This window comes from Eurytemora carolleeae, unplaced genomic scaffold (assembly GCF_000591075.1).
Source record: "Eurytemora carolleeae unplaced genomic scaffold, Eaff_2.0 scaffold1006, whole genome shotgun sequence".
Classification (NCBI taxonomy): Eukaryota; Metazoa; Arthropoda; class Copepoda; order Calanoida; family Temoridae; genus Eurytemora; species Eurytemora carolleeae.
In genome coordinates, this window is record NW_019396893.1 from 55,254 (window position 1) to 83,155 (window position 27,902).

At 31.2% G+C, this 27,902-nt stretch overlaps 2 protein-coding genes across 2 annotated transcripts; one reads left to right on the plus strand and one right to left on the minus strand.

Moving 5' to 3' along the window:
• The first annotated feature begins 363 nt into the window (after positions 1-363).
• On the plus strand, positions 364-14,072 carry LOC111709850 (brachyurin). The gene is made up of 15 exons (XM_023483770.1): positions 364-479; positions 909-966; positions 2,907-2,970; positions 3,892-3,946; positions 5,689-5,763; positions 6,243-6,281; positions 7,328-7,425; positions 8,122-8,185; positions 8,737-8,838; positions 9,282-9,360; positions 10,599-10,692; positions 11,454-11,586; positions 12,711-12,786; positions 13,035-13,158; positions 13,750-14,072. Exons 5-15 carry the CDS (start codon positions 5,747-5,749, stop codon positions 13,824-13,826), a joined length of 903 nt encoding a protein of 300 aa, XP_023339538.1. The 5' UTR covers positions 364-479; positions 909-966; positions 2,907-2,970; positions 3,892-3,946; positions 5,689-5,746; the 3' UTR covers positions 13,827-14,072.
• A 1,564-nt stretch (positions 14,073-15,636) lies between these two features.
• Positions 15,637-27,654, minus strand: LOC111709852 (uncharacterized). The gene is made up of 14 exons (XM_023483771.1): positions 27,601-27,654; positions 25,916-25,966; positions 25,239-25,278; positions 24,311-24,414; positions 22,592-22,633; positions 21,955-22,146; positions 21,416-21,479; positions 20,680-20,809; positions 20,260-20,345; positions 19,918-19,998; positions 18,628-18,720; positions 18,290-18,357; positions 17,855-18,071; positions 15,637-17,072 (listed from the first exon to the last, which is right to left on the minus strand). Exons 1-14 carry the CDS (start codon positions 27,652-27,654, stop codon positions 16,120-16,122), a joined length of 2,175 nt encoding a protein of 724 aa, XP_023339539.1. The 3' UTR covers positions 15,637-16,119.
• Positions 27,655-27,902: the final 248 nt, after the last annotated feature.

Consider the following 27,902-nt stretch of genomic DNA (forward strand, 5'->3'; position numbering starts at 1 on the left):
ACGTCTAGTGGACAAACACTTTAGAGTATGGAGACATATAAAGTACGTCTTATATACGCCCGATTAGTTGGCAAGATACGGGCTCAGGCCTAAAGCTACTGTTGGATGACGACATATATTGCCTAACAAAATTTGTACAGGTTCCACAACTATACTTTTGGATCACGACAATTTCGGTGTCTAATAATTTATGTACAGATCCCAAATTTTGTTTGCGGATGACGACCTTTCATTGTCTAATAATTGATCTATAGTCCCCAAAACTTATTTTGGACGACGACCTACAGTTGTGTAATAGTTTATGTACAGGACTTTCAAATTCTGTTAGATTACAACCTTCTTTGTCTAATAGTAACTGTACAGGCTCCACAACTATTGTTGGATGACGACCTCCAGTTGTCTCCTATCAATGATAGACAAACAAGTTCCTGTGGAGGAACACTCACAAATCTTCGAATAGGAACAAAGGGAACAATTAGGTAAGAGAGTTCCAAAGGACCAATCAAGTTTCAAAGGGGAAATTTCGCGGAAAAGGAGTTTAAAAGTAACAATCAGGTAGAAATAGTTCCAAAGGAACGCGACGGTTGTATACAGAGTATACAGAGATGCTTATACGGAACAATCAATTATAAAGAGTTATAATTAAAACAATTCAATGAACAGAGTTCGGGAAAGGAACACATAAAATAGAGTTCCAAAAGGAACGCACAAAAAATTCCAGAAGGAATAAGAAGATACATATGATTCTAAAGGAACATGAAGATTTATAGAGTTCCAAAAAATATGGAAAATATGGACAGGGACGGTTAAAAGAAACAGTCAATTTTAAAGAGTAAACAGAGTTCTGAAGAGGAAAAAATTATAAAATAATAAAAAAACAAAATAAAAAAATTTAATATTTTTTTTAGTTCTCCTAACTATCCAAACGACTATCCGGCCGATGTTAAATGTGTTTGGTGGTTTAAGGTAAACAATAATTGCAGTACAATAAAGAAAAATAATTAACAGCTTAAACAAAAATTGCAGTACAATAACAACATTTCATTAACAACTTAAACAATAATTGCAGTAAAATAACAAAATTCATTCACAACTTAAACAATAATTGCAATAGCAAAAATTCATAACCAATTTAAGCAATAATTAATAATTGCAGTACAATAACAAAAATTCATTAACACCTTAAACAACAATTGAAGTACAATGACAAATATTCATTAACAACGAACACAATAACAGCAGTAACAAAAAATGAATTCACAACTTAAGCAATAATTGCAGTACAATGACAAAAATGCATTAACAACTTAAGCAATAATTGCAGTACAATAACAGAAATTTTATTAACAACCTAAAGAATAATTACAGTACAATAACAAAAATGCATTACCAACTTAAACAACAATTGCAGTACAATAACAAATTTCATTAACAACTCAAACAATAATCGCAGTACATTAAATTCATTATAACAGCTTAAACAATACTTCAGTTTAAAATCCAATGTGATTTAATTAGATTGCAAGCTCTGGAGCAAAAATAAATGAGAATTTTGCCAATTACTTCTAATAAAACCAAAGCTAGTAACAAGTGATATATAGTGCTAAAATCTAAAGAGAAAAGCAAAGGGAAAAAGTGGGTTAAAGGCTAGAGCGGTAAAATCAAAGCCCAAAGCGTCGACCCTGTCTTAAAAATTGACAAGACTTTTCATAAGCTGCAGACTAAATCTATGAAAATAATCAAAAACTTTTGTTATTTTCCTCTTCTAGAGATAAATGTGGCTTTTTTTAAGTAACATAAAGACAAACCTAATTCAGCTTTGTTCAGTCCTCTATGATAGTTAAAATATTAAATATTAAAACTGTATTTTAAATTTTAAAAATGACCGAAAATCCAGTAAAATTTTTAAATTTCGATTAGGTTGAAATCGCTTTTCTTATTATATTTGTTGTTTCAATTGCCCCGAACTGCGTGGATTTGCGTAGAATTCAAGGGCTCGCAATTGCGCGTACGTGTAAATCCACGTGCGTTGGCCCGTTGGTAACTCTAGTCAAAACTATAACATTAAAAATATTTTTTAAAATTAATTTGGTGCTTTATAGTCTTGCCCCAGCTTTATTTGAATTAATTAAACTAGAGACAAAACAAAGAAGAAACTCAGCTCATTAATTCTAATTAATTCACAAATGTAAACAATAACAATAACAATGTAAACAATAACAATAACAAAAGCAGCAGATACAACAATACTATTTAGATTCAAAGACAACCCTAGCTTGATATTATGCAGAACATGATAACCCCATCAATGTAACAGGGTTACCCACAAAGGATGAGACTGTAAAGGCGACTGTACGGAGTTTATAGCTCATGTTTCCGCCAACCTGTTTTTATTTGCCAAACCATTATAAAACCATTAAATAACAATATCTTATGCAGAAGGCTTAATTCAACCTTGAAATCGTCTTACTTTAAGAGTTTCAAGTCGTCTTTACTTTCTTATCTTTTGTGGATTAAACTTAGGTAAATTTTACATATGCTGAAAATCTTATATATATTCAGTCATATAGCTTCTCTTACTGCAAAAATATAAATTGAGAATTAAAAACATAAATTTTTTAAATTTGCAATATGTAACCGTATTAAAGTGCTTTTCTATTATATATTCTATTCTATTCTATTCTATTCTATTCTATTCTATTCTATTCTATTCTATTCTATTCTATTCTATTCTATTCTATTCTATTCTATTCTATTCTATTCTATTCTATTATATTCTATTCTATTCTATTCTATTTTGTTCTTTTCTATTCTATTCCATTCTATTCTAATCTATTCCATTCTATTCTATGCTGTTCTGTTATATTCTATTCTATTCTATTCTATTCTATTCAATTCTATTCTAGGCGGAACAGTCGGCAACTGTATCTATAACCTGTTCCTATGTATACACACAATCATGTGACCAAGGAAAGCAAAAAAAACACTTATAAAAATACAAAAAGAGAAGACAAAAACCCTTGCTGTAAATACAGTGCTGTTCTATATGAACGTGGAATAGTTTATTAATTAATTGAAAACTTGTTAGACCTTAGAAATAGTTTTCTGCAATCATTTGGCAACAAAATTTAAGAAAATATTCAAAAATCAATAGTCTCAAAACAATCCTAGTCGACTGCCATTTCCAAAATGCATGTGGTTTTCCGTTTTTTCAACATTATAAAATTGAGAATTTTGGTTAGATTTTAATTTTTAGATAAACGTACAAAAATGGCAGACCACATTTTGGAAATATTAAAATTAGGTGAATGCCAAATGAATGCCATAAACTATTTCTAAAAGTAAATTGAAAATTACTGATTCTGTATTACTCTCTAAAAATTATTTAATCCATTTATCTTTGCAATTCATGATGTCGGAGATATTTGAAATTTTAATGAATGCTGTTGATACAAAAACAACCCTATGGACGATTTTTTTATTGTAAAAATTTTTTAAGTGAAAACGCAACGATCTCCGGTGGGCGGTTGGCTCAATTCCAATATTGATCACCCCTAATATATATCCAGGATTATCCACAAAGGATGAGACTGTAAAGACGACCTGAAACTCTCAAAATATGTTGATTTCTTGGTTGATTTAAAGCTTTTCTCTTGAATAAAGTCTTATAATGGCTTCATTACTGATTTTGAAAAGCGCGAATCCTGCTTACAGTTGCAGGGAATCGTGAATATCAGGAAACAGACAATTCAAATTGCGTACAATCGTTTCTGAAGTCTCATCCTTTGTGGGTAACCCTGTATATTATTGTTTTAATTCTTTTTTCTATATAAATTCCTTTGAAAATTTTGAAAATTAAATTTTGTCTAAAGTATTTCAATTTGCTGCCAGGATATTTCGACTATATTCTGATTGCCCCAGACTGGGCCTGGGTTAAATATTATCTGTAAGTATACAAAAATATTAATTTCTAATTTGGAAACTTAAACTTTTGAATAATTACTTAAGTACAATAAATGAAATGAAAATTTACAAAGATTCTGTTCTGTTTTTTATTATAAATAGGAATTGAGTCTTAGCCACAAACTCTGATTTTCTACTTCCTATATTTCAAAAAACAATGTTGTAAACCTTAGATATATCAAACTTTGAATTCTGTTATATTAAATAATCTAAGTCTAAATGTCGTAGGTTTACATTATAAGGTTGCAAAGATGTATTTTAAATTTGAGTTTGTGGAAAAGAATAACTAACATTTATAACTAATTAGAATTATGTCAGTTAAAGAATGAAAACTGATGGAACCATTTCATTCATAACAGAAAAAATAGGATTGGTTAGGTTTAAGTTATACATTTTTAGATGTAAAAATGTATAACTTTATCCATGTAAACTATTTTGTATAATTTAAATGATCTCGATACGGAGATAATAAATATCTAGATCTTAAAAAAGGTTGTTATTCCTAGCGTCTTAATTTTAACTCTGTGCATTAGATCTAGACCAAAACACTGCTATCTCTGCCCCCCCACACCTTAAAGGGACTGTTCGCGTAATTTCAAGTTACCTTCTACGCAAAGTTGGCAATGCCCGATTCACAACAGTACTCTTTTACTTTTACTTTGTCTTATCAAGCATTAATTAGATTTCAATGTTTAGAATTTCAAAAAACCTATTTTTTTGTGGTTACTCAACAATAGTTTCTTGCGCATTTATATTGCAAGAAAACATATTGGAATTATCGACAGAATTAAACACTTTTAAACCTTGAACAATAACAATATCTTTCACATTCTTGATCAGGTTTATGTTTACAAGGGTACAGTTGTGAATCTTGTTTTATATAGAGGGTTAATTAAAATTACGCTTACAGTCCCTTTAAAATAACTGTTTCAAATTCTTGTGTTCACCCTGTAGAATTGTATTTCAGATTGTGTGGAGATTAGAATAAATTCACATTGTAGAATTTTATTTCAGATTGTTTGGAGATTATAATAAATTCACCCTGTAAAATTATATTTCAGATTGTGTGGACTGTGGAGATTACAATAAATTCACACCGTAAAATTGTATTTCAGATTGTGTGGAGATTACAATAAATTCACCCTGTAAAATTGTATTTCAGATTGTGTGGAGATTACAATAAATTCACCCTGTAAAATTGTATTTCAGATTGCATGGAGATTACAATAAGTTCACCCTGTAAAATTGTATTTCAGATTGTGTGGAGATTACAATAAGTTCACCCTGTAAAATTGTATTTCAGATTGTGTGGATATTACAATAAATTCACCCTGTAAAATTGTATTTCAGATTGCATGGATATTACATAAATTCACCCTGTAAAATTGTATTTCAGATTGTGTGGAGATTACAATAAATTCACCCTGTAAAATTGTATTTCAGATTGTGTGGATATTACAATAAATTCACCCTGTAAAATTGTATTTCAGATTGTGTGGAGATTACAATAAATTCACCCTGTAAAATTGTATTTCAGATTGTGTGGAGATTACAATAAATTCACCCTGTAAAATTGTATTTAAGATTGTGTGGAGATTACAATAAGTTCACCCTGTAAAATTGTATTTCAGATTGCATGGATATTACAATAAATTCACCCTGTAAAATTGTATTTAAGATTGTGTGGAGATTACAATAAATTCACCCTGTAAAATTGTATTTCAGATTGTGTGGAGATTACAATAAATTCACCCCTTTCACAATCTCATCTACTGAAAACTTCATGTCTGTTTATTTCAGGAAAATTGATAACAAATTAGAAATTGCCATTTTTTCTAAACAACACTCTTAGAAATGTCAAATTTTCTTCTGGCAAAATTAACTGCAGAGTTGTTAATATTCTTAAAATATTCTTAATTGAAACGTTAAGTATATATATCTAGTTAGTTGGACCTACAGTAAAATTAAACTTCCTGAACAATCCTATTTAAAAATTAAACTTTTTGCTGATTTTTTTCAATTGCTGCAAAGAAATTGAGTCTTTGCCACTAACTCAAATTGTCTAATCCCCATATCGTTGCAACCTGATGGTGGAAACCTTTGATTTTTCTAACTTATGGTATTTTATAAAACAAAATTTATAGTTTGAAATATCTAAGATCTGCAACATTGGGTTACGAAGAAATAGGGATTAGAAATCAGAGTTTGTGGCAAAGGCTCATTTCCTTTAAACGACAAAATTCTCAATAAAGAAATGAATTTTATCAACGAAATATTAGGACAAGCTTGCAGCAAAACTATAGAGGGTTCACATGCAGGTAGAAAGTAGATTATTAGATTCAAGGTTATAATGCAAGGAAAGTCAATTGCGGTCTGCGTACACATTGAACCCAGTTCTCTTTGGGCGGAATTTGTAAACAATCAGTGTTCGTTTAGTATCCGAGGAGGTTAAAAGCATTAAATTTCGATAATTTTGATAATTCCCATAATAGTTTCCCATGACCAGAATATTTCATTGATTTTTTTCATGTGAAAGATGGATCCCATGTCAAGCTATGACATCTGTCTTGTGTTTACATTACCGCCCAGAGACAGTACACTGCAGTTCAAAAGATGTGATACACTTCTGAAATAACTTTCCTTTCATTACATCCTTGATTAGATTCATTTTCACAAATAACTCTTATTTTAAAACTAAAAGTTGGCTGTAACATTTGTTATAATTTTAACCTCTAGCTAGAGATTTTTGTTTTCTTTCATTTTTATCACAATTAAAATATTCTATCTAAGTTAGATTTTATCACATTGTAGAAAACATTTTCTGTTATTTAAGAAAATTAAAACGAATCGTTCAAATATTTTGAATTGTTCTCACTGTGCAGTATTTTTACAAAGTATTTATATCAACCAGAAACTAATAAATACTTTTTAATCCAACTATAGAGAACTAAACATTTTTTAAATTAACCAGAGCTGGAAACTTTTGTGTTGGATCTACCCTTATTCCTGTTACCTTAATCCATGAATATCCACTATTGACACTCTTGATTTTCTGTTTTTGGAAATCCCTAGTCGATTCCAAACATTGGCAGTTCTCTCTCATTGTTTGCGCGCAAAATTTCCCGGCTTCTGATTGGCTATTTGGTTTCTCTGAACGACATTCTGATTTGTTGAATTTCATACGCTTTCCTGGATATCAAATATAAACTAAATCTGCAGATTAACAAAAAGAAGAGATCAAGTGCTGATCTTGATATCCATAATACAGGTGTTTCCAGAGAGACTGATTAATTCAATACTAGGGACCAACAAAGACTAATTAAATTATTCATCTTAATATTCTAACACTGCTAACATTCTTCAGCTACGAGGTTGTTAGAAATGTAACAACAGTTGCTGCTCCAGTCACAACAACAACAACAACAACAGTTAAACCAATTACTGTGGAGTATAATGGAGAAGGTAAAAGATTAAAAAAAGTCTATGTAAATAATTGAAAACTAAAGACATATAATAATAATTTACGAGGTTTTGTTTAATAAACCTATTGATCTCATATTGTTTTCCATTTGTGAACTTTTTTTCAGCGCAAAATGTATTAAACTTTTTTGACATTAAAACGTTCTTAAAATCATTTTTTATTTTTAAAGAAATCTTAAATAAGAACTTTATTCCTCTTTACAGAAGACCCCTGAGAAAATAACTCTTATGAAATTACGTTCAGAATAAAATAATCTTTAATATTAATGTTGTCCTGAGACCGAATTTTAAAAATTTGAGCCGCGGCTTAACTTTGAGACGCGGCTTAAATATGGATGGTTACACTTAAAATTTAAAATTGTAACCAATGTTTTAAGGAAAGGAAAATTCTCGTGGTTCTTCCGAGTTCCCGAATCAAAATTTGAGGCAAATTGGTCCAGGGGTTCCTGAGTTATGATCAGACTTACAAATAATAAACAAACAAAGATTACTTCTTTATATACATAGATATATAGACATTAATATTTTTCTGTTAAAAACTAAAATAAATGAGGCAATGTTATTTTTGTTAATGCCTCTAAGTCTAACAGATTCCCTATTTTGTTTTACTTCGAAATATCTGGAATGTTCGAAATTAAGTTTTTTATTATTAATTTTTCAAATTTTTATTTATGTCAGCTGGGTGCGGGATACCCAATGCTTCCAATAGAATAGTCGGAGGAACTGGAGTTCAGCCTCACAGGTTAAAAAAATAACAATTTTTTTAAATGATGGGTCTAACTTTTAATAAAATATTGATTAGATATCCTTGTATTATTGGACTATATCCTTTAATATATATTGATTAGATATCCTTGTATTATTGGACTATATCCTTTAATATATATTGATTTGATATCCTTGTATTATTGAACTATCCTTTAACAAATATTGATTAGATATTCTTGTATTATTGGACTATCCTTTAATAAAATATTGATTAGATATCCTTGTATTATTGAACTATCCTTTAATAAATATTGATTAGATATCCTTGTGTTATTGAACTATCCTTTAATAAATATTGATTAGATATCCTTGGATGGTTGAACTATCCTTTAATAAATATTGATTAGATATCCTTGGATGGTTGAACTATCCTTTAATAAATATTAATTAGATATCCTTGGATGGTTGAACTATCCTTTAATAAAATATTGATTAGATATCCTTGTATTATTGAACTATCCTTTAATAAATATTGATTAGATATCCTTGGATGGTTGAACTATCCTTTAATAAAATATTGATTAGATATCCTTGGATGGTTGGACTATCCTTTAATGGACAATGGTTCTGTGGAGGTACACTTTTAAACAAGGAATGGATTCTAACAGCAGCGCATTGCACTCATGGGTTCGTTTAGTTCAATATTAAATATTATAAAATTTCAAGAGTTGGTTCAAGAGATTGCTTTTTACCTGTTTTACCTTTTTCACGTTTGAATCACTTTTCTTCAGATTAAAGGGACTGTAAGCGTTATTTCAAGTAACCCTCTATGCAAAGATGTCAATCTTCTATTCACAACAGTTCACCTTAATCTAATCACAAATGAATCAATTTTTTTCCTGTGAATTTCTGGTAAATTTCAAGAAATGCACGCAAGAAACCACAAATGAAAATAAACAATATCATGAATATCAAAATCATACTTGATTAGAGTATCGTTGTCAATCGGGCGTTGCCATATTTCCAAGGAGGGTTGCTGAAAGTTACGCCTACAGATAAATTTCACTTTCAGGTTGTAAAGATCTAGAGATTAAAAAGTTCAAATCTATATTTTGAATTTAATATTTCAGAGCTATCAGTGCTTACGCTTACCTGGGGGCTCATAATCTATACAATGAGGAGGAGGGAAGACTTATCATTTTCAGTCAGGTATGATTATAAGTAAATTATGTATAATTATTGGTAAATTAGGTAATATTATTGGTAAATTAGGTATAATTATTGGTAAATAAGATATAATTATTGGTAAATTAGGCATAATTATTGGTAAATAAGATATAATTATTGGTAAATTAGGTATAATTATTGGTGAATAAGGTATAACAGTTGGTAAATTAGGTATAATTATTGGTAAATTAGGTATAATTATTGGTAAATTACGTATAATTATTGGTAAATCAAGCACAGTTATTGGTAAATTAGGTATCATAATTGGTAAATTAAGTATAATAATTAGTAAATCGTGTATAATTATTGGTAAATTAGGTATAATTATTGTTAAATTAAGTGTAATAATTGGTTAATTAGGAATAATTATTGGTAAATCGGGTATAATAATAGGTTAATTATGTATAATAATTGGTAAAGTGTGTATAATAATAAGGTAAATTAGGTATATTAATTGGTAAATTAAGTAAAATTATTGGTAAATTAAGTATAATAATTAGTAAATTATGTGTAAATTAAGTATAATTATTGATAAATCAGGTATAATTATGAGTAAATTATGAGAAAAAAATAAGGTCTATAATTGAAACAATTGTCTTGAGATTTCCAAAAGGGGATTTCTTTGCATCTTAAAAATTATACACTAGGCTTCTAGGGCACTTCGCGCTTATGTCCGAATTTTTAACTTTTAACTGTTGCTTTCTTATCGATTTTTTCTTTGATTTAAAAAAAAACATAATTTTGTAAGGCAAATTTTGAAGAAGCTTCCCTGGGGTTATGTGAGGTCCCTAAAAAGTTTTGGGCTCTATCGGTTTAGTCGTTTTTGCGTTTATTGGATACAAACAAACTGACACCCAGACAAGCAAAGTATATAATACTAGGCTTTTAGGGCGCTTCGCGCTCATCTTCTATTTCAATTGTGAATATTTTATGTTTGTATACATTGTAAAACAAAAACAAACAAAACAGTTGGCGGATTTTAAAAAAAATCGTGGATTTTCAAAATTTTAATGAAAACATCGAATTTTGTTGGAGGCAAATTTTTGAAATTTTGATCATCCATAAACCTTCCAACATTTTCAGAAATCAAGGACTATGAAATTTCCTTGATATTTTGTTTAATTGGAATACAATGCTATTACAAAAATGCCGCCGCCACATGCAGCAAAGACGAAGTACATCATGTTTTATGGGATTATACTCACACTTCATGTATTCAGGAGTTTGTAGAGCATCCTCAGTATAATGTTGAAAAAATCTTAAATGATGTTGCTCTGGTTCATCTACCGAAGAATTCTATCCCTGCATATACAAGTAGGAAACCATGAAAATAAAGTAGGGAAAAAGAATTGTAACTGAATTCTTATTCATCATTTTCAAATTCTATAATCTGATTCTGAGGAATGCTATTTATTGATTTCTAGGCTTTTATTGCGCTTCGCGCCCATCTTCAATTATTCAATTTTGAACATTTTCTCTTTGATATAGTACATTGTAAAACAAAAACAAAACAAAAATTTTGCAGATTTTATGGAGCTAAATAATCTACAGCGCCTGAACTTGATATCCTCAGTTGAAATTTTTAATTATTACAGCGATTAAAAGTTGTAATCCAAGAAAAACAGCTTACCAATTAGAGATCGGATAAACTCGACACCACGTGGGGCAGTGATTGACTGAATTTAAAGGTTTTCAGCTCGTTATTATCTGAGTTTTACAGCTAGGAAACGTTTGCTGGGTTTAAGATTCTTAAATTTTTTTGATAATTTGTTTAAAGAGGACTGCAGTAAGCCTAATTTCAATTGACCTTTCATTTAAAGTGGCATGTCCTATTTACAACGATACCCTTTAAACATTTGCTTGATTAAGGATTTCATAGAAATTCTTATTATATCGTGCGAAATTAAGTGCCAAGAAACGGCGCGAGTGTACACTTGCACGGAGAGTGAACACAGTGAATCTACCTCAGCATTGTTCGGGACAAAGATTTAAAGGGTACCGTTGTGAATCGGACATGCCTCTTTATAAATGGAAGACTCAACTTGAAACTACGCTTACAGTCCCTTTAAATGTAGAGAATATCTCCCCTGGATGTCTGCCTGCCAGGAATGCAGTTGACCAAAATATGGCCGGTCAATCTCTCTTTGCTGTTGGTTGGGGTAAAACTCAAAATGGAGCTCTCATTTCTCCAACCCTCAATGAACTCAGGAATATTTTCATTTAGCATTAAATATTAGGGCATTGATTGTAAATGTACAGTGTACACTCATGAGTCCAGAGCCCGAAATTTAAAAGAGTATCGTTGAACGGAACTTCCGGCCGAGTGTCCTTTTTGGGGTCTTAACATTTGTGTATATTTTGATTTAAGAGATTTGAAAAAAATGGAGAATATAAAGAAACTGAAAAAATAATATTTCATTACAAAAATATTGATATTCACAAAACTGCCTAACCCCATTCGTGAAACTTGGGTTTTTAAACTGGTTTTCATAACGGTACCCTGTCTTAAGTTTTGGGCCGGAAATTAAAGTAAGTATCGTTGAACGCAATTCCTGAGTTTCCTTTTTGGGGTTTTTGTCTAGATTTAATTCAAGAGATTAGAAAACAAAAAGTAACCAAATGAAATCATATTTCTTAACAAAAATATTTGTATCTACAATTAACTGACTGACCCCATTCATGAAACCTGGTTTCCGATACTGGGTTTCATTACGATACAGGTCGGAAGTTTTGGGCTCTGAGATCGGAACTTTTGTGTGGATATAGTTGAAAGCTTGATCTCAATATCCAATGTGGGCACTTATGAAATTGATCCCTCAATTAATCCGTAAGTCTACATAAGATGCTTGATCCCAAGATTCTGATTTCTGATTTGTCTTTTATTAGGTCGCAGAAAAAAGTTTCAAAAGTAATCAGATATTTTTCTGTCAAACACTTTTTGGGACAATGAATCATTTTTAAAAATTAAATAAGGCTAATACAAAAATTTCTTAAGCGAAAAGATCTAGGGTTTTCGAGTATTATGTGTTTATTTTGGAGGTAAAGCTTGAAGAGATAATCTAATTTCTAATTTTCTAATTTTTTATTTTTATTTATTTTCTTTTCAACCTAATGTTGAAGTCCTTTTGATATTTAAACCTACGAATTACGCTAGTTCTATCAGTCAAAGATTGACATATAAAATATTTACACCATCAAGTTGCAAAGATATAGGGATTAGAATATTACAAATTAGAGGTGAGTGTACAGTTTTTTTGTAACATTAAAAAGAAACAATTGCGTATTTTTTGGTTGAGAAAAAATATTGCGTAAATAGAATGAGATATGCTTAGAGTAAGCCTGGTGACTAATGACGTGTGTAGGAAAAGTTATGGAGATATAATCCAACCATCAAATGTTTGTGCTCAGGTCATTTATTTTCTAATTTTACTATATAGTCTAAAAATAAAAATTGACAGGGATCTTTTTAACCATAGAAAAAAACATCAGGGATTGACCAATAATTGTGGAAGTAAGGATGTTAAACTATTTTATGAAAAATGTCAAATATTTGTTGTATTGTATGAAGCAACAATTTTAAATTTCTCTTAATCCGCAAAGAATTATAAAATGTTATGATTCAAATCTGGATAAAATTTGATAAGTATCTGGTTTAGGGCGCCAACGGGACAGGAACCTGCCAAGGGGACAGTGGGAGTAGTTTACAATATTCTCCAAGGGATGGATTGTATATACAATATGGAATTGTTAGCTTTGGAGCTTCTACAGGATGTGGATCAGGTGTGTAAACTGTATACTGTACACTGTACACTGTACACTGTACACTGTACACTGTACACTGTACACTGTACACTGTACACTGTACACTGTATACTGTACACTGTACACTGTACACTGTACACTGTATACTGTATACTGTACACTGTACACTGTACACTGTACACTGTATACTGTATACTGTACACTGTACACTGTACACTGTCCAGTGTCTACTGTCCACTGTAAACTGTACACTGTACACTGTACACTGTACACTGTACACTGTACACTGTACACTGTACACTGTACACTGTACACTGTATACTGTATACTGTACACTGTATACTGTATACTGTACACTGTATACTGTACACTGTATACTGTACACTGTACACTGTTTACTGTATACTGTACACTGTACACTGTATACTGTACACTGTACACTGTACACTGTACACTGTACACTGTACACTGTACACTGTACACTGTATACTGTATACTATTCCATAGTTTTCTGGTTCTCTCTGTGCCGTTCTCGTATACTTTATAGATCGAATTGTGATTTTCGATATTTCAATATTTTCCATGGATTACTAAATTTGTTTATTTCAGGATATCCTAATGGTTTTACCAGAGTAACCAGCTACCTTGATTTCATCGGCGCTACTATTGGAATGAACTTTAATTAGCTCAAAACTATTTATTTCTATCTTTGTTTTTTGAACATCTAAAATTTATATTATCTGTTTTGACGTATAGAAAGCCTTGAATGTCAAATATAAACGGATCAAATATATCCTAATTGTAATTTTACCAAAATTAATTTTTTATAAATATCTTTTTTTCCAATTAAATAAAAAGATATTATTAAAATTATTTTAGACATTATATTGTTATCTATTTGTAAGTGCCCGTTTGATGCATTAAAATTAAAAAGTCTGGTATTAAAATATATTAATAAATTTGAATATGATCTGTTAGTCTTAAATATTGCATGCATTTGTTTAGTTTCTACTTTTTAGGCAAATATTTATTAAATTTTCTTTTTATTATCATTTGCATATGAAGAATTATAGTGAGTCTAAAAGTTTGATATTTTTAAACCATGATTACTACTAGAAGGGAAATCGTGAGACATATATGATAGTTTTTAATAAAGTTAATTTAGCCAACATTTATCTCCTTTTTTGTTAAAATATGATAACATTTTTATAGGGATCGAGTAAACTTTGTCCCCGTTTTTATCTTATACCTGAAAACATTATTCTGATAAAGTTTAAACTTAAGACGACATTTATATACAGGGTGCCCCATCATCACGTTAGATCGTTTTCAGCTCTATACAGAGCCTCCCACGATCCCATATCTTATTAGATTATCTGAAAGTTTTAACGCCAAACTAAACCCAAAATACTCAAAAAAACGTAGCATTTTCCGCAAGAAAATTCTAATATTAGCCTTTTCAATTTTTCAAAATGATTCATTTTCTTAAATTTTCAGATAGTTCTAGAAATAGTAAATTAGACCGATGTGGGACACCCTGTATATTCGCTAAACTTGAGCACTCTGTAGTAATGGATAATCATTATGCAAGGCCCTTAACTTATAATGAGTTGGTTGAGCTCTCTGGTCCTTATTTCATCACCTAATCATCAGGGTTTGATGGAGCAGTGGTTAGCGTGTTTGATCCATAATCTAAGGAATCATGTTTCAAGCCCCGTCAACTGCAAAAAGGAAAAACTGATAAAAATTCAGCCATAATACTGATGAGTCCTAATAGGACGAAACACTGTGTCTAAGGATAATATATATGCAACAAAAAATATACGGTAAAGAAAACCATTTTAAATATATCTTGTGTGCAGTCATAAATCATGGAACAAAAAAATGCTTTGCATAAAAAGGTGTCAAACATTATTTCGTTGAAATCACGGCCGAGCCCAAATCAAAAATTAATGTACAATTGCATCGGATGAAAGAGATAGTAAAAGTGGGGGTTATTGGACCTTACCCAAATCCCCCACCCCCCGGATCAGTGAAATCTATGGTTTCTGCAGGGGTTTTCAGGAAGCCCCCCTCCCCCCTTTGTTTTTCCTTTTCATTCAGATAACCTTAACTTTTAACCGCCCCTAGAGAAAAAAAAGGTTTCACAGATTTTAATACTATTATAGGTGAATTTATTTTCTTTTAAAAATACAAAACAAAGTTATTTATAAAAAATATAACTGTCTTAATTTGATCTGTTAAAAATAAAATTATACAAATCTTATATATAATGTTATCATTGTTTTTTAAACATATGTGTACTTAATTGTACATACAGAGTATTATTTACTTTTAAAGTACAGTACAGTATAGTACAGTACAGTACAGTACAGTAAATTCAGTACAGTATAGTACAGTACAGTACAGTACAGTAAATACAGTACAGTACAGTACAGTACAGTACAGTACAGTACAGTACAGTACAGTACAGTACAGTACAGTACAGTACAGTACAGTACAGTAATGTAAACTGTAAAAATATCATATATGTAGAAAAAAAACATTTTGAAAGAATTATATATTATGTCTAGGGTTTCTATTAATATTCCTGGTTGAATCCATCGTTCATAAATTCTTCGGAGATTTTAAAATCAAATAAATATTTGTATCACAACGAACAGATGCCGTACAGGCGAATTTAAAATAGTACTGTTTAATTTAACATTTTTCGTTACATTTGGTTAAAAAATTCTCACAGCCGAATATGTTATTATCAAACCGGAAATATTTATCGTTGATTGGCAATGTGACAACTAAAGTACAAATGCAATGAGTAAAAGGGCAAATGTTTGAAAATGAAACGTTGAAAAAAAGCTGGACAAAAAAACGACTACACTCTCTGAATGATCATGAAAACTATGAATAATTCAATTGATGAAAAAAAAATTTACAATGTTTGTGAAAATAGTTTATGTACGTACAACAATCAGTGTGTTTCTATCCGTCAACGAAAACTTCTATGTCGCCTTGTCTAGAACTGTTAAAATTGTTTGTAACACCAGAAAGTAAATCTGTTACATCAAGAATATCGTCTTCAACATTTTCACCAGATTTTTTCACGGGGACACTGTTCATTGTCTCAGATAGATCCTGATCATAATAATCATACTCATGTTCATGAATAATGTGTCCGTGATCATTTTCACTGTGTTCAAACTGTTCTAGCGCATGTGCTTTATGTTCATGATTATGATCATCATGCTCATGTTCATGATTATCATCCTTATGTTCATGATCATCATGCTCATGTTCATGATTATGTTCATGATCATCATGCTCATGTTCATAATCATTATGCTCATGCTCATGATCATTATGCTCATGTTCATGATCATCATGCTCATGTTCATGATCATCATGCTCATTTTCATGATCATTATGCTCATGATCACTATGCTCATGTTCTATTTGTTCATGGTCATGCCCATGATCATTATGTTTATGATCATGATTATCATGATCATTAAGATAATAATCAAGTTCTTTGTGTTCATTATTATCAACTTCATAATTTTCATGAGTATGATCATCATGCTTGTGCACGTCATGGTTATGCCCATCAGTTTGATGATCGTCATGGGCATGAGTTTCGTTTCGATGATCATCATGTTCATGACCATGATCTTGAACATCTTTTGTATGATTATGAGAACCATGTTCATGATCATGAGATTCATGATTGTGATCAGATAAATCAAATGTTTGGTTTTCAGAATTATTCCTCATTTTATTCACGTTAAAATGATCTGACGCTTCATGATCATGATGATGATGATACTCATGATGTCTATGATCATGACTGTGTCCGTGCTGCTCATGTTGGTAAGGATTAAAGTTGAATGCGTCCTCCTTGCTTCCAAGTATCTCCTCCACATGAATATGATTATGTCCTGAAACTAACCAAAAATAAAAAAAAATTTGCAATTAAACTTTTTGTTTAAAGGGATTCTGGAGACGCAATTTCAAGTAACCTTTCATGTTAAAGAGTTTCCTGTCTTTTCATGTTTAAGAGTTTCCTGTCCTTCCAGGTTAAAAAGTTTTCTGTCCTTTCATGTTGAAGTGTTGCCTGTCCTTTCATGTTAAAGAGTGTCCTGTCCTTTCATGTTTAAGAGTTTCCTGTCCTTACATGTTAAAGAGTTTCCTGTCCTTTCATGTTAAAGAGTTTCCTGTCCTTTCATGTTAAAGAGTGTCCTGTCCTTTCCTGTTTAAGAGTTTCCTGTCCTTTCAAGTTAAAGAGTTTCCTGTCCTTTCATGTTAAAGAGTGTCCTGTCCTTTCATGTTTAAGAGTTTCCTGTCCTTTCATGTTACAGTCAAAACAAAGGATATTATTCCCATCTTTTATTTAAACGGCTAAAGGTTGGCTTTCTGAATTGGCTATTAACGCATTAAATTGAGTTGAATCGGGCTATTAACGCATTAAATTGAGTTAAATCGGGCTAGTAACGCATTGAATTGAGTTGAATCGGGCTATTAACGCATTAAATTGAGTTGAATCGGGCTATTAACGCATTAAATTGAGTTGAATCCGGCTATTAACGCATTAAATTGTGTTAAATCGGGCTATTAACGCATTAAATTGTGTTGAATCGGGCTATTAACGCATTAAATTGAGTTGAATCGGGCTAGAAACGTAAACGTTAGAGGTAATTTAAAACTGTATTTATTTTGGTTCCTGAATGATTAAGCCCTGAGCCGCCGAGTTGTCGAGCCGTTGCTGGACCGCCGTGGCTGTGTGTGTGAGAACCGGTTCCTTCCATCACAGCCATGACAGTAAACCCCAGCGCAATGGCGAGTACGCCTATAATTCCGGTCATCCTGTAGCGGGTTAACTTCTCGCGGGACAATACTTCGAAGAATGTGATGTAGAGTAGTGTACCAGCAGCTAGACCCTGAACAGTAAACGTGAAAATAGTATTTAATTTAATCTCAAAAATTAAATTATACAATCATTCAAAAACAGTTCTTTTCGTCTAAAATATATTCGTAGATGAAAAATTTCATAATTTTTATGTAATGCTTCCGCTGATTACAATAATAGTAATCATACTTTTTACCAAAAGAATGCTCGCAGCTAAATACACTGATAATAATGATACACATAGTATACCTGAAGAACTCCCACAGCAAGAAGATGGGCTGGACTAGCGGATTCAACATGCAGGGTAACAATTAATCCTAAAAACAAAAACCTAAAATGTGCGTTTTAAATACAATTCTTGACAGACAACAAACTTTAATGTTGTATAATGCAAAAATATTATATCTTCAAAAATTTGTCTCGAGCTGTGGATATTGAGATCCATGGGTGGATCTCCCCTCTTTTTAAATTTAATATTATATTAATCTTTATATATTATATTAATTAAAAAGGAACGATTTTAGTTCTGTTTCTTATGACTAATAATTATTCTAAAATGTAAATTATATATGTTCAATTTTAACTACCAATTAGAACCCCAATGGGTGAGTTAACTCCGAGCACGATCATGTAGATTAGAATTGTTTTCTTTTTCATTCCGCTTGAAATCATTTCCGTCCCTAGAAAACTATAATTAGAAAACTTGATTTACAATAAAAATGGATTTGTTAAAGAGACAGACCGCCTATGTAAGGTAGTTAACTAAGTATGCTGTTCAACTACCTTACTTAGCCGGTCTGTCCCTTTAAAAAGGAGTTATCCGTTTAAAGGAATTGAACACTTGCCAAAAACTATAATTTATAATCTTTACATCTATTCAATCTTATGGCGTAGACCTTTAATATTTCAATCTTTGATAATTTATTTAATTTGAATAATTATTAGTTTAAAATATCAAGTGTCTACGACATCAGCTTGCAAAGATATAATGATTAGAAAATTGGAGTTTGTGATACGTGTTGTTTCTTATTTTTCATGTAACTAAGTGAATTGATTAAATTAAATTAATTAATTGCCTGTTGGCTTCGAAAACGTTGAAAAGGGTGGTGTGAGTTTGTGAGACAGGATGAATAATGTTTTGATTAATTAAGTTTTAAAAACATTATTTATACTTTGTGCTGAAAAAAGCATTGATTAAAGAGAGAGTGTGCGAAAAATGAAAGGGGTATATTGAATTTAATTCGATCTGTTGCGTCTATGTGAAAAAAAAAATGTTTTTAAAAAAACGCCTAACATACAAATTCAAGTATAGTTGCATTTTTCCACTAAGATCGTACATAATTCAATTAAACTTAAAACTATTCATTAAGATATTATATAACCTACAATTGTCGAATTCAACGATATATTCGTATATAGTTGATATTTTCTAATATATCTTATTGTATATGATCCGAGTGTTACTTTTGAAAACATTCATTCCTGTTTCGAGGATTGATGATACTGAAGACGACTTTTTCATATTTTCCAGGAATGTACAAAAATCCAGCGCCAGTCGTAAAAAAAGTTGTAAGGGAAATATTAATTTTAACCCTTAAAAATAAAAGATATTATGAAATATAAATTTTATACACATGCATCGAATTGCATTGGACAGTTATAGGTTGTAAATTATAAATGAGTAATTTTGAATTTTATTGAATATTTTACGATCTGAGGGAAAAATTCAACTACGATTTTCTCCTTACAGATGCAACAGATAAAAGTAAAATTAGTAGCGATCGATATTGAATTCTATTCTAGAACACTCCCTTTAATATCTAAAAATTCATAAAAATGTTCATAACTTAATCTATAAAAAAAACTTTAGAACTGACCTATGCAGAATACTATTGCTACACTGTGAATTATAACAGCTGTGAACAGCTTCCACACTCCTTGGTCTGTCTCCTCCAAACCTAAAAACAATTGCTCTTAAATGGAATGTAAGCTTAGGTTTAAGTGACCCTCCATGCAAAGATAGTAATGCCCAATAAATAACGGTACCCTTAAAGGGACTGTAAAGGAAAAATGAAAGGGGGTATATAGGATGAAACATGAAAATTTAAGGAGTTGAACGATACCTATAAGACATTTATTTGATGTTTCTGTCTCGAGAACTGGGTCCTTTGAAAATGCGTCTAAAGTCCATTTAAGGTAAATTAATTTCCTGTGATTACCTATGGCCATGCCCTCGAATAAGCTGTGAATAGAAAGCGCTAAAACAATCAAAAATCCTCGAATTGATGCAACAAAACTCTTCTCTCTGAAAACAAAATAATGAAAATAACGACGATACTGATACCGATACCGATACTGATACTGATACTGATACCGATACCGATACTGATACCGATACTGATACCGATACCGATACCGATACCGATACTGATACCGATACTGATAACGATACTGATACTGATACTGATACAGATACAGATACTGATACTGATACTGATACTGATACTGATACTGATATACTGATATACTGATACTGATACTGATACTGATACTGATACTGATACTGATACTGATAATGATGATAATGATAATAATGATAATAATGATATTAATGATAATAATAATAATAATAATAACACCTAGCTATTGAGTTGTTGGAGGAGCTAGACCCAAGAGAATTGGAGGATCCTACATAGTTTCCTCGGAGGGTGGAGGTGGCAGGAACTCGGAGGTTGGAGGATACTTGAGAATCTAGACCAGCTCCGATATCTAGATGATGATAAAGAAAAATTTTCAAAAATATCTAAAATCTTAATTTCAAGTCATCTACTTTTGTTTTTTATCAAAATTGATTAAGTTCAAATGTGATTCATCTAAAAAAGTAAAATATGTGCGGAAAGACACAACGATGTCAGAATTAAATACCTTTCCCGTTTCCGGGAGAAAAACGACGATATCTTCCTTATTGTTGCTCAGATAAAGGACTGTGAATCTTACAAGCCATTCTCTAAAGAGAAATCACGACCACAATATTCCTTTGCATTCTCTAAAGAGAAATCACGACCACAATATTCCTTTGCATTCTCTAAAGGGAAATCACGACCACAATATTCCTTTGCAAATTAAGAAATATTATTCTTGTAGAATGGACATTTTATATATTAGAGCACTAGCCTGGGAACCCAGCTTTGTCTAAAATGTTCATTATAAAAGTGTACTCAGAACCTACTCAACTCAGAAGTTTTAAACCAAAATAAACATTTCTGTGGTTCTCCCAAGTTCCACAATCAAAATTTAAGGCAAATAGGTTAACGGGTTCATGAGTTATGATCTGGCATACAAAAAGACAAACAGAGATTACTACTTTATATATACCTGAATCAAATGAAGCGTATGAGGTTAGAGTTGCACTTGACACATTGTAAACATTCTTATCCGACTAAATAATCAACTAATCAATAAATCAGTCAATCAATCAATTCCCTGATTAATCAATCAATTAAGAATATAATAGATTAATTGAATTAATCGATTAATCAATCATTTAATACATAGATTTATCAATCAATCAATCAACTACAGGGTGTCCCACATCATATTAGACCGCGTCAATGGGTCTAAATTACGATTTGGGGGACAAATCAGAAAAATTAGGAAGAATAAATCATTTTAAAAAAATTTAATAAGGCTAAAAGAATTTTATTTTTTGCAAAAAATGCTAGATTTTTAGAGTATTATGTGCGAATTTTGGCGTTAAAGATAGGAGATAATCTAAAATGATATGGAACGCTCTGTAACTGATTGATTAATAAATCAATAAAAGATTGATTAAATGACTTTTTAATGTTATTTTTATAATAAATATTTCATTTAAAGATTTATCATAAAAAATATTTGTATTATATTAACCTTACTTTTTTTGTTGTGATGAATGGGGACCGACTTGCTCTAAGAGCTGTATCTGGATGCTCCTCTGATAACGGAGCTGCTCTCAATTTTACATCATTGCTCCGGGTCAAAGAACCATTGGTCTGAGTGCTCCAAGAGCAAGCACTGTTGCTTTCAGAGGTATCTGGATAAATCACGGCATCCTCCATAATATAGGCCTAGAGAACAAAAAAGGGAATGATAACGCAATTTTAATTAAATTAACCTTAAGATCTAGATATGGTTAGCAGATACCAAGATTTTGGCAAAGTCTGTTTTTCTAAATTTTTTTCCTATAGTTTAAATTTTATATTTGTAAGGAATTGAGTCGTTGCCTCAAATTTTCTAATCTCTATAAATGTCGTCGACTTTAGATATTTCGAACTAAGAATTCTGTGTGATCAAATAATCTAAGTTTGAAATATCAAAGGTTTGCACATCAGGCTTCAAAGATTTCCACATCAGGCTTCAAAGATTTAGGGATAGTAAAATTTGAGTTTGTGGTAAAGACTCAATTCCTTTTTACAAAGTGTGTGTTATGGTGAGAAACAAAATGTGACACCAAAAACAATCGGCAAAAGTTCATATTCAACATTTTTATCAATTAAACAAATATTTTTCTACCTGATTATCTACACCTCTAGCTCCGCCATTAGCAGATTTTATCTAAAACAGACAAAATCTTATTTTACCTTCTCTGCATAGTGATAACAAATGGAATTAAGAATTAACTTTACTTGGTTCAAATACGAGAACATGTGCACATACAATAATCTTAACTAGCTTTGACCGGACCGACTAGACTTTCAAATTTCGCCAGCCTTGGCTCTTGAATTTTTACATATTTTACAAAATTTGAAAGTAATTGGCAAAACCATATTTTGTTTTCACGCCGGATTGTCTATATTTTAGCTCATAGTAATGCCACTTAAATTAAAGATTTTCGCATCCCTTTATCTATGCAACCTAATGTTTTTTTTCAGACCTTTTTGATCTAATAAAATGCAAAGCTTGAATTATGAATGGTCTATGACATCAGGTTGCAAAGATATTTGAATAGAAATGAGAGTTTGTGGCGAGTTTTTTTCTGATAACCAGAAAACAGTGGAAAAGGAAGACAACATTATAGCAATACTTTATTGTATGCATTTGATGTTGTTACAAAGCAAATATAGTATTACTAGACACTTATTAAATCACTGCTTTATTGAATTGAGTCTGTTTACACTGAACAATTGCTTTGTATTATGCTCAATGGACTTTTTAAAGTTATAACTTTATTATAAAAGTCGTCTTCCATTTCGAGTTTTTTTGGTCATCACTGTCTTTTAATTTCCTATAAAATGTAAACTATGATTAAAATATTGAGTTGAAAGCGGAAGTGAAAACAAATGAACGGGATAATTCTTATCGGCAGTACGCCCGAAGGTTTTTTAACAAGGCTTTCATCAAAGATCAAATAGGGAAGGGGGAGGGGGAGGCTGTGTGGGAAGGAGGGGGGGGGATGGTTTTATATATCATAATTGTAATTAAATAAAAGCAATTAAAGTTAATCGCACAAAACAAGACTTTTCTTGTTTTTCTTTTTTATATTTGTAAATTAATAGTTTTAGTTGAGGTATTTCCAACGAGGTTATAGTTTATAGACTGGTACGCTAATCCTTTACTAATTCTATAGACCATAAACTATACCGAGAGCGTACTGCATATTTGTTCATTATAAGTTGATTCTGGCCTAACCCTTAGTATATCAATATTAGTAAACATTTGTAAGTGTACAGGACAGCTAACTGAGCACACAGGTAGGAACCTATCATCCCCCCTGGGTATTTCCATAAAAGTTTTAAAATGACGATATCTTCCCCATTGCTACTCAGATAACGTATTAAAGGGAACCAGTGTGAAAAGAGACATGCCACTATATAAATATATTTATAGAGTTTCTAAACATTACGTCTCTGCAGTTTATCTAATTAAACAATTTAGGAACATTTAACGAGACTATACGCCTGGGTTCAAGTGACCCTCCATGCAAAGATGGCAATTCAAGATTTTATTTGAGTTTAACTTTTATATGTTGCTCTTTTAACGATTTTTTTTCGTGAATTTTGAAAAATAAAATTTTTAAAGGCCAATTTTTTAAATTCTTACCATCCAAAAACTTTTCTTGGGATCATGTGAAGTCGCAGAAAAATTTGGGCCCGATCGGCACAGCCGTTTTGATGTTTATCGGTGACAAAGTTCAGAAAAAGTGGTCGTTAAGAAATCGTGAAGATTACGAAATCTAAAATTGAAAATAAATCTTAAAAGATCTAAAAACAAGGATTATTAAACGTGTTGAACCTGAGGCTGGATTGAGGCTTTTCTTGACGAGGCCGGGGGAGGATGATGATGATCTCCGAAGAATTTATGAACGATGGATTCAACCAGGAATATTAATAGAAACCCTAGACATAATATATAATTCTTTCAAAATGGTTTTTTTCTACATATATGATATTTTTACAGTTTACATTACTGTACAGTTTACAGTACTGTACAGTTTACAGTACTGTACAGTTTACAGTACTGTACAGTTTACAGTACTGCACAGTTTACAGTACTGTAAGTGTACAGTACTGTACAGTTTACAGTACTGTACAGTTTACAGTACTGCACAGTTTACAGTACTGTAAGTGTACAGTACTGTACAGTTTACAGTACTGTTCAGTTTACAGTACTGTACAGTTTACAGTATTGCACAGTTTACAGTACTGTACAGTTTACAGTACTGTACAGTTTACAGTACTGTACAGTTTACAGTACTGTACATTTTACAGTACTGTGCAGTTTACAGTACTGTACAGTTTACAGTACTGTACAGTTTAAAGTACTGTACAGTTTAAAGTACTGTATTAGTTTACAGTACTGAAAAGTTTACAGTACTGTAAAGTCTACAGTAAGGTAAAGTCTACAGTACTGTGCAGTTAAACAGTAATAGCGCTGTTTTAGCCTTTACTGTAGAACCGACTTTCACCGATATAATAAAGATCTTTTTACATTATTCTAAATAATTAAAAAGTTTGCTTTCATTGACATTCTGAAAGTTTTGCGTGTAGATCACGTGACATAAATAATTTGTATGCTATTTATCTCTGATAGTTGATTTGAAAGGGTCATTTAACTATAATCGATGATAATATTAATTCATTCCTATTCGCATACTTCACAAAATTCAGAATCACTCCATTTATTCTAAAAAATCCCCAAAGAATTCTAAAAAGTTTCTCACCCATACAGATCAGAAGCTCTGCAAACGGGTATTCAAAATCCTGAGAAAAAAAAACTTTATAATCCATAATTTTTCATTAAATTGTTTTTATTTCAAAAATAACTCTTCTTGTTAGTTTTCTAATAGCTAAAAAATAGCAAAGACATCAAAGCTTAACACTTTGGAATTTTGGATATCGAGATTAATCTTTGATGTCCTCTTTATATACATCTGCAGATAAATATAACCTTGAAAAAACCGTTGAAAAAAACGAACGGGATTTTTTTGCTCACAATCAATGAGAGAACTCTCGGAACCCAGCAGGAATAACCAAAAGAGAGAGTTAAGCGGAAAATATTCACAATGGAGTAAGCGAACGGGATTAACACAAAAGTTTCCTGTTCAGGTTGCAAAGATATAAACAATGAAAAATTATAAAGTATACTCAGAAAACCCCGGAATTAATTGACAGTTAATCAGTTGATTTTACATTTATACCTCTGGCAATTTTAAATGCTCAAAAAAGGCAGACCACATTTTGGTAAAAGACTAGGGTTATTTAGTTTTATCAATCCTTTTGAAAATTAGATTGTAAAGTCGTCTGATTAATTGTAAATTAATTACGCGTCGGGTCTTTCTGGTCAGGACTGTAGTTTATTGTAAGTTCTCATTTGTTTTACAAATAATGTTTAACTCACCATACTTCCCAATACTCCTGTCTGAGTTGCAGCTTCCAGGCTTTCTCTCACCTTAATTCATTGATTTGATAAAATATTCTTTCTTTTTTAATTTTTAATTTTGCTAAATTTTGAAGATTTTAAACTTACTTAATCTCAATTTAAAGAAATAATCTTTGACTCCTTTAATTGAATACCATTATTGTCACAAAAAGAATTGATTCATTGCCACAAACTCTGATTTTCTTATCCCTATATNTTTCAAATTGTAAGTAAGTTTCCAATAGTGCTCAATGCTTTAAAAAGATACTCCAAAAGCCAATCAGCTAAAAAACTTAAACCCAGTTTCACAAATTATTCAGTAAAATATTTTGAATTAAATGTCAATCATGCTTTGCATATTTTTAAGGCTACCAACCTAAGAATATTTGCAATATCTATTGTAAAACAATTTAAAATGTTTGGAGCATTTTCTGTTGTAATGCTTATCCCGATCTTTATTATCCATGTTATCAATGTATCTTATCTATTTCAATGTAACCCAAGCCGGCCAATCCGGTCAGCTTGATTTACCTGTATATATAAATAAATTAGTACTATACGAAACGTTGTGTTAAACGGACGTATACAGAGCCTTGAGTTTTGGCTAGAGATTGAGATCCTTGAGTTTTGGCTAGATATAGAGTCAGTGAGACTGTAATTAGACTTTGAGTAGCGTAATCTCGGGACCTAGATTTATTACATGTTCACAGAAAAAAACATTTGAAGAAAAAAGGCACAAAAACTTAAGGTTTACAATCAATGCCGCAAAATTATTTCAAACATCAACGACGACCTTCAAGTCGTCTCTCAACTGTCATGTTTTTATTGGACACCCTGTATCTCCAATCATATTGAAAGCACAAAAAGGCAGACCACAGTTTTGACATGCCAGGACAATAGCCATTTTCTTAATTATTTGACTTTTAAAATAAGGTTTACGAAAAAAAAGCCGCAAATTATTTCAAAGATTAGAGACGAAATTCAAGTCATCTTGCTACTGTTTCGTGGGACATCCTGTAAATTATATCTTAACTAGGATTATGCTGAGCTGAAAACTTTTGAATTGGATACCCAATTAATCCTGATCGCTTAATCTGAATAATCACTGTGGTAACTTTTAATTTTCTTTTCATCCGCTCTTGTTAGATAAAACATTTCCCACTACATTTCATAAAGATACCTATAATTGCAAAACAGATACGATGCTATATCAATTGGAATAATATCCGATTGAACTAAAGTCAATTGAACATATTTTATCACGTTTGAAGGCTTTAGTCCTTTTGAACGTTGGTCTTAATAAACATTAATACAAAACTTACGTTCGTTCAATCGATCAATAGTCCAATTGATATGACACCACAAATGCGAAGAAATAAAAAACCGGTTTTTCAAAAGTTAAAAAGCGCATCTCTAATCTCTAGAAATGAATCTAAAGACTTCATTAGTTTGGAGATTAGCAAACAGAGAGGATCAAGCATAAATCTCGATATCAACCATTCTAAAGTTTTCAGCTCTGAAAAGATGAGACAAAGACGACAAAAACTTGAGAATATTTATTTTTATCAATATTTAGCCTTACCAATAAATCTGTCCAGGCATTTAAGTTTATTTCGTTTGGTTAGATATTTGTGAAGAAGAAGAGGAAGTAGACCAAACCCAACCTTGGTCAACCCAAGCAGGAATAATACTATCACCTTTACTCCGATTATATCCATCCTAAAATGTATTTACGGTAAAGGGACTGTACGCGTAATTTCAAGTGATTATCCATATAAAGATGACATTGCTCGATTAATAACGGTACCCTCATAAAAATGCGGAAGATACGGTTGTTTCCTGACTTAAAGTTTTTTTTTCCCTAAAAGTTAGGGTTTCCAATCGAATTTTTTGCACAAATTTCGTGCAATAATTGAGCAAAAATTTTCTTCAGTTTCGAGTAAAAATTGCACGAAATTTTGACATA